General features: G+C 59.3%; 1 protein-coding gene across 1 annotated transcript in view; it reads right to left on the minus strand.

The window, feature by feature from the left end:
• The window catches only part of LOC120873249 (c-Maf inducing protein), a 205459-nt gene extending 193765 nt beyond the window's left edge, over positions 1-11694 (minus strand). Inside the window, exon 1 of the mRNA XM_040254068.1 lies at positions 11347-11694. Within this exon, the coding sequence (XP_040110002.1) occupies positions 11347-11643 (297 nt within the window). The 5' untranslated portion in view covers positions 11644-11694. The remainder of the gene's footprint in view (positions 1-11346) is intronic.
• Between the last annotated feature and the right edge of the window lie 35 nt (positions 11695-11729).

An 11729-nucleotide genomic window follows, 5' to 3' on the forward strand; every position in this document is an offset into this window, starting at 1 on the left:
AGCTGGGTAAACACCGGGCAAAGTTTCCCCTCACCACACCAGCAGTCGGGGAAGGCTCTGGGGGGCCAAGCCAGAGCCCCAAGGACTGGGGGAGCCCAGCCATGCTCCACGGTGGGCTCTGGACGCCAGGCTTGCCACCACTGAGCCATCAAAGTCAGCTCTTGGGGACAGGCCATCTCAGGTGAGTTCGTGATCCCGACACCTTACCAGGGGCAGGTGAGGAGCAAACCTCCACAGGTCTGCAGGGGGACGGCTGAACCACCCAGGGAGAGACACTCATCGGTCCCCACCCTCCCCCACTTCCACAGGCACCACCCCCTCACACAGCCTTGACCACCCTGGGCCTCTCTCAGCCTCTGCTCCTGAGCCCTGCTCACCAGCACACGCAGTTATTCTCTGGAGCCAAATCCCAACTCCAACATCACTAGCTGGGTGAACAGTGACCTCGTCTTTCTAGGACCCAGTGTGACCATCTGCAGAATGGACACAACGAAGGCGGCACCACACAGGGGCATCGGGAAGTTTAAACAAGCTCATCTACATCTGACCCAGCAGTTTCACTCCTGGGAACATACCTAGGGAAAAAAAGACAATTCTAATTTGAAAAGATACACGCACCTCAATGCTCACAGCAGCACTGTTTACAACAGCCAAGGCATGGAAGCAACCCAGGTGTCCCTCAACAAACGGATAATGAAAATGGGATATATAAGTATGATGGACTATTACTCAGCCATAAAAAAGAATGAAGTTCTGGCATTTGCAGCAACAGGACGGAACCTAAAGAACATTCTGCTTAGTGGAATAAATCAGACAGAGAAAGATAAATACTGTACGATGTCACTTATGCGTGGAATCTTAAAAACAGCACATATGCATGCATACAGCCAAACGGATATAGGCTCAGACGTGAAAACAAACCAGTGGTTACCAGCAGGGAAAGGGCAGGGGTGGGGGGCAAGACAGGGGCACAAGCTACTGTGTATACCATGGGTAAGCAACAAGGACATGCCGTACCGCACAGGGAATTGCAGCCGTTACCGTATAACGTCTAGCTGAGCAAAAGCGGTGGCAACATTGGAGCACGGTACCTGGCACAGCTGAAACTAACTCAGTGCTGTAAACGGACTACATTGCGATAAAAACAACGAAAGAGAGACGCGCCCGTGTACGTGAAGGACTCAGCACAGAGGCGGGCTGGGTGCCAGCTGCGGTTCTCGCTGCCCTGCGAGCACCGTGCTGTGGAGGAAGGAGCCTGTGGCTGTGGAGCCAGGCCGTCTGGGTCCCAGTGTCACTAAGGCTCTCGGGGCCTCGGTTTCCCCACGTGTAAACAGGCGCCTCGGGGGCTGGTCTGAACGCGCAGACACACCAAGGCTCAGCGCCACTGCTGGCCTGCAGTCCCCTCTGCCCAGGGAGCCCTGGGCCGTCTGACTCCGGAGTCCCCCCTGCTGGGACCCCCAAGTGCAGGAGTCACCAGATGGCGGGGACGGGTCAAGCTCTCCCGTTTTCCCATCCCCAAGGCAGGTCACCAGGTCAGGAAACACAAACCCACGGGAACAGCAGACAGACGTCAGAGAGGGGCTGTTCCTCTTCCAGCGAGCGGCCCTGCCCCCGCCACTGCCCGGCCCGCTGGCCTGAGGGCCCACGATGGCCCCTGGGGGCCAGCACGCTGCCGGCCTCAGCTCCGTGTGACCCCCTTCCCAAGCACCCCAGGGCCGGGCTGGGCCTCCCCGCCAGGCCTCCGGGAAGGAGGCTTCCAGAAGGGGAGCCTGGAGTGCCCCGCAGAGGGCCCAGGGTCTGGGAAGCACCCGAGGGCCCTGGGGGCTGCGGGCCAGGAAGCGCGGGCCTGTCCAGCCCTTTGTGGGGAACTGCAGGGCACGCGCTGCCCTTCACTGGAGGCAACGGAAGGGCAGGGACTCTGATGGTGGAGGTCTTCCGCGCCCCACCCACACGAGGGCCCACCCGACCGGCCATTCGCCCCTTCCTTCACTCGGTCGTCCACGCGCTCAGGCACAGAGCAGCTGCTGAGAGGCCTGGCCCCGGGGCCCCCCTCTGTGAAAAGGAGGGGTGACAGCAGCGTGGGGGTGCTTGGGGGTCACAGCAGTGTCCACCCAGCCCAGCTCCTGAAAGTGAACCCCAAGCGGTGACTGCGGTCCGGCAGTTGCTGCTGGGGCTGAAGCCTGGCCTGGTGATGCAGAGCCCCACTCTCCCGAAACTCCCGCTCAGGGGCACCCCGGGCTCTCAGCTAGGCCTCCCACTCCCGCGTCATGATACAAGCCCTCCCAGCCCACCTGCGCCCCGGTGAGCCCCCTGACGCTGGGGGGCAACTCTGCCTGGCCTCATCCCCACGTGCTCTCATGCCGCCCACCGCCTGTGAAGGATGGCACATGTCCCCAGCGTGCCCCCACGGCCCTGGCCCCTACCCCCTTCTTTGCCAGTCCCCAATCTCACTTCTATCCATCGAGATGAGTCTCTCCGACGAAGTCCTTCATGAAACCCCCTGTCCTCCAGCAGCAGCACCTCTTCCTGCCTCCAAACAGCAGGATGAGGCACACATCTCTCTGAGGAGGCATGCTCCTATAGTGCCCCTCAATTGAAGTGCACCCCAATCTGAGTGTGAGTCCTTAGGGGGGCAAAGGGTGTATCTGACTTTCTACGTGCGGTGCCAGCGAACACGCACCTTGCCCGCCCAGCGCCTGGGAAGGGGAGGGAACCTGCTCCCAAGGGCAGGACCTGGAAACCCCTCTGCACACACAGTAGCTGGTGCTCCGTCCAAAAACCTAGTACCTGGCGCTTGCTCTGTGCAAATACTTGGCATTCACGTTCCAACACCAGTTCCCTGAACTCACTTGACAAATTCGCCAAGGGACGTCTGCCAAACACGAAACTGATAAGCGCATTGGTTCCCAACTGAGAAGCTTCTGCAAGAAACTGAAATCATTCTGGACCTCCAGCAGACAGACGCGCGGACATTCACAGACAAGCACCCTCAGGTGTGGCATAGACCCGCCTTTGCCTCACCACTCCACCTCTCCCCAGTTCTCACCGTTTGAGTCTCCACCGCAGCGTCTGTAAAATGGGAAGGTGGACACCTGCCCCGCAGGGTTGTTCGGTAACTTCACTGAGCATGGTGCCTGGTCCTCAGCGCACAGACGGTGAGCCTCACAGTGATCATGAGTGCGCTGCTCAGCCGGAGCGAGAGGTTTGCATTCTCTGTTTTATTCCCTACCAGACAGCAAGACTGCAAACTTTCCTGATTGGGCCCCTCGCTCAAACCCAGGAGCCAGATGAGACCAGGCCATGTGGATTTCCTTCCAGGGCAGCAGCTCCGCTCCAGGTACCCTGGAGACCCCCGGACCACTGTCGCGTCTCAGAGGCCCCGGGCAGGAGTCAACACTGATCCAGGGGCCCGTCTCCCGCATGTGACGCACTCTGCTCCCCAGCCTCCCCCGCCCTCCGGAGTCACCCTGTGACTCAGCTGTGGCCCAGAGCGGCCAGACTCACAGACCGAACCTCCGCGTGGCGCTCGTGCCCTCTCCCCCAGCCCCTACTCCATGAGGCCCTGGACAGGGCAGAAACCCCCCACTGGCCCAGGACAGGAGCCAGAAGGGACCCGTGCTGCGGGAAGCACAGGCTGGCTCTCCCCCACCCCTATAGCACCCCGACCCATGCATGGGGAGGCCCCAGTGCACGCTGAGCCTCACGCGGGCACGCGGAGACCAGACTCACCTGGGCTGGACAGTGAGCCGAGAGAGGCAGCAGACAGGCCGGGAGGCGGTCTGGGCTCTCCCCAGGCTGTGCGCTCCTACCTGCAACTCTCCTGGACCTCTGAGAGCTGGGGACCAGCCCAGGACCCCAGGAAACGTGCCAGGGCCCTCTCCTCTCCCCTGACGACCCCAGCCCCAGGAGCCTCTGCTGCCCTGCCCCACGGAGTCCTGCCGGCGATGGGAGAATCCGGCCCTTCTCCTTCCCTCGGAAAGGAGTTTGCTCAGCCTCGTCTGTGCACGCTCTCCCAGTCATATCATTTCTGACAGCAGCCTGAGAGTAGGAGAACCAACGGAAAAGGCAGGCAGCAGCAGCCTGGGGTGCTGGGGATGGGAGGCCCAGGGTGAGTGCCTGCCCAGCTGCCGGGTCAAGTGCAAGGGTCTTTGGGCAACATGCTGGCCCTCAGCGCTTACTCAACAGAAAAAAAGCCTGAGGTGAATTCAATGATTAGTAGGTTCTAGGTCTGAGAACCTCTAATGCAGTATGGACAAAGGGAGCTGGTTTTGAAGAGTTTGGCTGGGTTTTGTACTGAATAATTTAAGAGTCTCTTAGAGCACTGCCATTCTCCACTAAGGGAGGGAGCAGGTTAAATAAAACACACACACCCCAGAAGTGCTAGAAAGAAAGGAAGGAGCTCCACGGGGCAGGGAGCTGCCAGTGCGCCCCGCATCAAGCATGTACAGGCGCTCACAGATATTTTTTAATAGATGACGAGAGCTCCTGGAAGGCAGGGATGACGACAACTGGAGCGCGTTTACTGAGATGGGGGCACTTGGCTGCGTGATCGCTAAGCCGAGCCAGCCTCAGGGCCTTTGCACCTGCAGTCCTCTCTGTCAGGAACACTCTCCCACCAGACACCGCCTCCTGCCCTGAATGCAGCATGCAAATCAGCGAGGCCCGAGCCCCGCACAGCTCACCCACCTGTTGCTGCTGCTTTCTCAGGGGCTGGACAGATTTTATATTCCTTACTCAGTGGTTTCTTGTCTGCCCCCACCCCACCGACACATGTTCCAGGAGGGCAGGGACTGGTTTTCCTCAGAGTGCCTACAGACAGTGATATTTATCTGCTAAATGAACTGCCAAGCCTTAATTCACCTAACGCTGACATCATGCTAAAAGGAAGTCCCCATAATGTGAACTTCACAGATAACGAGAGAGGGGAGGTGGCCTGCCCGAGGTCACCCACCATCCAGGGCACTGCGGGAGCTGGACTCAAGCCTGCCCGTCTGACCCCTCTGCTGGGTCTGGCTGCTCCCCTCCACCCACCCCACCAACACCACAGACAGAAGGATGTGGCAGGTATAAAAGCTACTGGATATTCACTTTCAGCACAACAACCCATTTCCGCACCAAAAAATATGTTCTCCGTGATCCCCTTAGTCTCAACAGACACGAAAACCACCCACGCGCGCACACCCTTCGTAGGGCCCTGCTGGTATCAGCCCATCTTCAGCCTCACACGGCCTCCCTCGGCGCCCCACTGAACACACTGGGTGCCTTGTCACTAGCGCCAGGAGCTGGGAAGAGACACTGTCACTTCCTCCTTTTCTAACCGCGGGGCCGGGCAGCCTGGCCTCCATCCTGGGGAAGCAGGAAGCCAGGGGACAGCAGTGATGCTCTCAGGTGGGGCAGGAAACGGCCGACTGGCCACGCAGACCCTTGTCCTCAGGGCGGAGGTCAGTGGCTCCGGCCGGGGCCGGGTGGCCAGGCCCTCAGGAGGCTCACTGACCCCTGATAGTGAGCCCAACCCAGGCGTGACTCAAGACAGCAGTGACCCCAGGCTGCACGGCCCGTCCCCCCGTGGGAGGGTCAGCACACCCTCCCGAAGCACTGTGGGCCTGAATATTTTAACACTTGCCAGAAAAGCAGGCAAAGAGCACTCAAATGATAAAAACAGAGCGACTCCACTCCATAAAAACGGCAAGTTGTCTGTCTGGAAAGAGCAGAAGCCTGGGACTAAGCTAGGTGTCCAGCAGCAGGGGATGGCCTACTGACGCCGCTGCGGTGCCCCTCTGCCATGCCGCAGAGAGGAGCAGCTCGGCTGGGACGGGTCTGCACAGAACGGCCGACAGAGAGCACACCGCCCGGCCAGGAACGGCAGCACAGGACCCTGTGAAAACGCCCCGAACGCTCAGCAAGGACGCAGGGCCAGCCTGCAAGCAGAACTGGGGTCTGTAGGGACGCGTCACCTTCCCCATATGCCCTGTTGTACCATCTGAAGGTACTCGACGTGCCTATTATTGTTTCAGTTTTCAGGAAAAATAAAAAGATGGTGGGGGGAATTCTGTATTAAAAAAAAAAAAAAAACTAGACTGTTCCCCTTGAGGAATTGTTCACAAACTGCTTCCAACAATTTCTCTTCCTTCATACATCCCAGATCCACTAAATAGCCCTAAGTCTCCCAAACACACCACTCGTCCCCGGAGACTTTCCTCTGGACTTGGCCCGTTTCTAAAGAGCGGTTGCCCTCTGCATCTATCCAGGGTTTCACGACGCTCTCTCAGGCTAAAGTGGAGAACCTCAAGGGGATCATGGGCCCCCCTGTCACACCCCTATTGCGTGCTGGCACCTGCCAGGTGCCAACGTGAGCGATCTCCGGTATTCACAGGAGCCCTGGATGTGAGGCAGGCTCATCCCCTCTTCTAGGGGGAAAGCAAAGCCCAGCAAGGGAAAGCAATGTTCCCGAAGTCACACAGCCAGGAAGTTTACAATCCAGACCCTGAGCAAACCTTCTGTGCTGCTCCACAGTGGAGACGCCTGAACCGCGAGGCTGCCTTGCTGAATCTCATTTAAGCCTTTTATCTAAGGCGTAACTTGACCACATCTGGAGGTCCATTCCACCAAACTACCAAGTGGGTACCACACTCATGGGCCAAGCTGAAGCCAGCAATGAGGTACCCTTGGGGAGCTTCAATTTTTCAGGGTGACTTGGCTGCCAGGGTCCCCCTAAGCCTGGCTGAATGCGGTGCCCCACGAATGCCCTCTCCCACTGCCCATGAGTCAGCCGGCACCCCAACTGGCACCGAGGAGTGGGCACGCCAGGCATGGCCACCGGTGGGCACGGAGCCCACGCTGGCTCAATAGCAGAACCCAGTCGTGAGCGGCAGGCTTGACACCTTCAACCTGGACCGGCGCGATTTTGCCTGTGGCCAGAAAGGGCACCTCAGATTGCACCAGGCGAGCAGCAGCATCAAAACTACTCCCTCCTGAAAACGCACTTACTTATTACAGCCTGGGGGAGCAGACCACCTGTGCTCTTTACAGAGAATTCAGACTTTCTCCTCCTCTTCTGTCTCTGGTCCTCCCCTCCACCACCACCCCCATCAGACAAGTTACCTGGGAAACAAATTTGATATACTCCAAAATCTTATGACAAATGGCACTGAAAGAAGAAAAAAGAATTCCCTGGGTTTAGTCACGCCACGAAAAGCATCACACAAATCAAAGGCCGGGACGGGCCCAAGGAGGAGGTGCAAGTGACAGGAGTGGAGAAACGAACACACGTGTGCCTGCACACGCAGGCAAGTTCCCACGGGACCTGGGACTCACTCAGGAGGACACGGATTTTAACTCCCAAGAGAAACCACCATCCAGACGAACCTGGCACTCGACACCTAGTAGGTGCTTAGGAAGCATGAGTCCAAGCTCAGAAGGTCGGGCCCCGAAGAAAACATCAGGCCAAAGAAACCAACAAAAACTGAAGGGACTCGCCTTTTCCCTTTCACAGCAAAAAGCTCAGAGACATTTCAGTCGAAGCAGCAGAATGGCTGAGAATTTAAAAACAAGTCCCCTCAATGAATCGAGGCTTAAGAATAAAGAAGGCCACTGTTAACCTGTGCTCTGACCCCTCTTTGGTCAGACGCCGAGACCACCTCCCCCAATTCTAGACCACCTCCCCCAGTTCTGAGATGCCACATGCTAAATGTTATTTAAAAAAAAAAAAGGTAGAATAAAAGGTTAGCAGCTGATCCACACTTCTCTGGTGCAGAGGAGACAAAGCACAGGGACAAAGCCCTCTTCCCGAGGACAAACATGCCCAGCAGGTGATCAAATTCAGCCCAGGCAAGACAACAGCAAAATGGATTCTGGTCCCTCAGACCGGAATCCTGCCTGCTTCTGCAAGACTCCGAGCCTTTGGCTACCACCAACGCCATGGGCAGCAGCCACAAGAGGCCCAGGGAGGCGGGGGACTGGGAAGTCCGGACATGAAATGGCAAGGAGGCGCCGTGTGCAGGCCACAGCCCGGGCAGATGGGCCCTTCCCCGGCAAGGTGCGGCCATGTGTACCCCAGGGAGGGGCAGGCGCCGCGCAAGCACCCCCACCCAGCCCCTCGGCAGCCAGCCGGGTCGCCGTCGCCTTTGTGCTTCCCTCTTTGTTTATGAGTCTTCCGGATCCAAAGTCTCCTGCACACGGTGCATCAGGCCTGGCGCTGTCACCGGCCATGTCAGGCACACTGTTGACTCTGCAAGGATTTAATCAGTAACCGGCCCAGCAGATAGGCACAGGGGCAAGCTCCAACCTGACCCCACCGAAGGCAAAGTTTACAGCCGGGCCAGGGGAGGAGGCTGCCACCGTCCAGCCCATCCTCCGCCGCCCCCTGAGGGGCCCCGGGCTGAGCCCACCTCCCCAGCAGGGAATGGAGAGAGGGCCGTCCACCTGGGGGGTGGGGGGCACCCGGCTGGAGCTGCCGCCAGGTGGGCCTGAGAGCCTGGACGCCTCCCCCCACCTGCCTGAGACAGCTGTGGTCCTGGACGCCTGGTCTGTATCTCTGACCACCATCCAGCTAATTGGATCGTGTAGACAGACTACAAAGAGGGTTTGGGCAAAGAGCGTATTTGGTTTGTTTATTGGTTTGAATCCAGATCAATCACTCTGAGTCTTGTGCCTGAAGCCCACACAGTTAACCAGATAATTACCAGATGGTTCTGAGAGGAGCTGTGTAGACGGCTTAATGAAAGGACGATGCACATTTTATGGAAGGCTGTGACCGGTATGAAACACCGCCCCACCGGCAGCTTGAGGCTGGGCCGCACGGGGCTTTCCGCCGCCACCGTGAACTACACTCAAGTTCACCTTTGTTTCATTTGGGCTAACGTTTCTCAATCGAGGGCTTGGGCCGCGCTCTAAAACGCAGACAGATTACATAATGCCCAGGCCTCAGAGAAACCCCTTGGGCTGCTTTCCTTCCCCGGGGCCTGGACACGAGCACCAGCCAGGTGTCTGATGATGGGATAAGGTGCCCATCAACCCCACCTCTGCCCTGGAGGCCGCCGCTGTGGCCGGGCCTGCCTCAGCAGCCCCAGTCCGTGCCCACGGGACCTGGCACACAGAGACCCGTGCACCCCCCCTGGAGCCCACCGTGGCCAAAGTTAGGGACAACCCTTCCCCTGCCAGCGGGGCCTGGGGGCAGCCCATGGCACACTGGCCCGGAGTTCCCCCCTACATGTTTCCCAACGCCAGGGCAAGGCTCTGCTAAGACACATCTGGCCCTCGGCCCCCAGGCCCAGGAAATCATGGCTCTTCTCCGGAGGGGCCTGGGCAGGGGAAGGTGTCACCCAACCCAGTTGGGGAAGGTGGTGCGGGGCCGGGGGGCGGCGGGGGGAGGCGGCTGCTTGAGAAGCCCAGGGCAAGTGGCTTCACCCTCGCCGCCTCCTCTCTCTCCAAAACACACCTCTTGAGCAATCAGAGGTAAACTGGGGGAGGGCAGTAAGGGGGAGGGGCACCCTGTACCTCCCAAGCTGGCTCCCCCCAACAGCGGGCAGCACAGCACAGTGCCCAGCTTCCCCCGGGGGGCACAGGAGCTGGGCCCGTCCTTCCCACGGAGGGCCGCTGTGCCTCCCAGCCGCTTTCTCCTCCCTAGCTCCCCTTCATGTTAAGGGGTGGCAGAAAGAAAGACAAAAGTCCCCCACCCTGACCCCCCACCCCCCGCCAGCCAGGAGGAAATTCTGAAGCCAGATTCGGAGGCTGCGGCTCCCAGGCAGGGGACCACTGAGGGCTGAATCTAAAACACTGAGTGCTGGCGGGTTTTCCGAGGCTCCCCCTCCGTCAAATGAAAAGCCAAATGCCGCGGCCTGGGGCTCGGGACAGGGTTTGAGAACATGCGCGAGCCTGAAACTGGGGCTGGAAGGCTTCACGGCAACCCAGGATCCTCCCCGAGAAGGCGGTCATTGCAGATTGCACCAGCGTGCCCACAGGAAAGAAAAAATAGGTGTTCTGAGCACGTCGGACCCAAAATTCAGAATAAGAGTCCTCGTGTGTTTCAATGCTCTCGGGAGGTGGGGGGAGGGGGAGCTGTTTCAAGGAGTATGGCTTCTTCTGCTAACTTTTCCCCCCTCACCGTTCCCTGGAGCATGTGTCATGGCCTGTGACACACTGCCAAGGGAACATGGGCGCTGGGGGGGTGTCTGCACACGCTACACGTTTGTGACATGTCGTGTAAGTGACACCCTGCTTCCTGGCTGGGTTTTCTTGGCACAGGTGTGGGCAGGCATTGGATTCAGCACACCCCCACTGCCCCACAGGCTTAGTAAACAGGATCACGGCTGCCCCAGGGAAGACTGCATTCTGGGGAAGACCTGCCACCTCTCCAGAGAGGATGGGACACCCCCCCCACCACATACCACCCTGCACCCATCAAGACTTGGGCCCAAGCAGAGCTGGTGCTTTAAACTGTCCTTGTTTCAAAACCCAAAGCATCCTGTTCACCTCTTGCCTGCTACCCTCCCCCGCAGCGACCCCACCACAGCCCTCTCTCTCCACCTTGCAGATTTGATTTCAGAAACCAATCCGCGACTTCTCTCCCTCTCATCAGGGTGACCCAGTCCCAACCATACATTTTAAAACAATAACATAAATACAACCTCCAGCAACAAAACACACGTACAAAATACTACACACAGACAATGCAAGACCAGAGCCCCACAAGCCAGCTTCCGCACTGGAACTTGACCGCCCTCGGTGGGGAGGAGATAACCCAGGACCCCCGCCCCTCCCCCTCCACTTCCACCCTCCCGGTGTTGCCAACGAGGTGGTTTGTTTTTTTTTTTCTTTTCAGAAAGGGAAGCACCCAGTTTTGCCTGCCAGCCCGGGCAGGAAAAAGACGGGTAGAGCAAAGAAAGGAACTGGCTTCTGGAAATTTTTTGGGTTTTGGGGTTTTGAGGTTGTTGGGGCTTTTTTTCCTTTTTTAAAAAATTGTTTTGTTTTCCCTTCCGGCGCAAATCCAGATGTGCCTTCAGAAAGGGAACCCTCACCACCAACGGGGCCCAGCCTCGGGTCTATCCCAAGGTCCCAGCCGTAAGGAACACAAGCGCTGGGCCCGGAGGTGCCCGAATGCTCAGTCTGGGGACAGGGCCAGATCCTCTCCAGAATTCCAGGGTCTCCCTGGGCCCGCCGGAATCCACAATGCAGCCGGGAGCCCAGCCGGGGAAAGGGGTGCCCGGTTCTCCCGGTGCCCCCTCCACCACCCCCCCGGCGCCCGGCAGGCCCCGAGCTCCAGGTGCAGCGGCCGGTGGGAGGGGGCGCCTCCCCGGCCCCGAGGGGAGGCGCGGGGGTGCGGGCGCGCCGACGCGCAGAGCGACTCACCGTGGCGGACGCCAGGCTGTTGTCGGCCAGCGTTAGGTGGTGCGGCTCCCAGCGCCTCAGGAATTTCGAGGTGAGGATCTTGCTGAGAAAGGTCCGCGGGTGCCGGATGACACAGACCTGGATGTCGCCCTCCTGCAGCAGCTTGTACCTCATCCCATTGCACAGCAGCAGGGCCCGGCGGCAGGGCACGGCGCCCATCTTCGTGCCCTCGGGGGCCGGCACGTCGCCCCCCAGCAGCGGCTTGGTCTCCTCGATCTGCCGAGGGTCGCCGCCGCCCGAGCTGCTGGTCAGATCCATGGCCGGGCCGGAGGGAAGCGGGGAGAGGGGCTGGCCCGGGCTGCCGGGGCGGCGGGGCCCCCCGGGCGGCGGCCCGCACCCCCCCA

This window comes from Oryx dammah, unplaced genomic scaffold (genome assembly GCF_014754425.2).
Source record: "Oryx dammah isolate SB20612 unplaced genomic scaffold, SCBI_Odam_1.1 HiC_scaffold_13, whole genome shotgun sequence".
NCBI lineage: Eukaryota > Metazoa > Chordata > Mammalia > Artiodactyla > Bovidae > Oryx > Oryx dammah.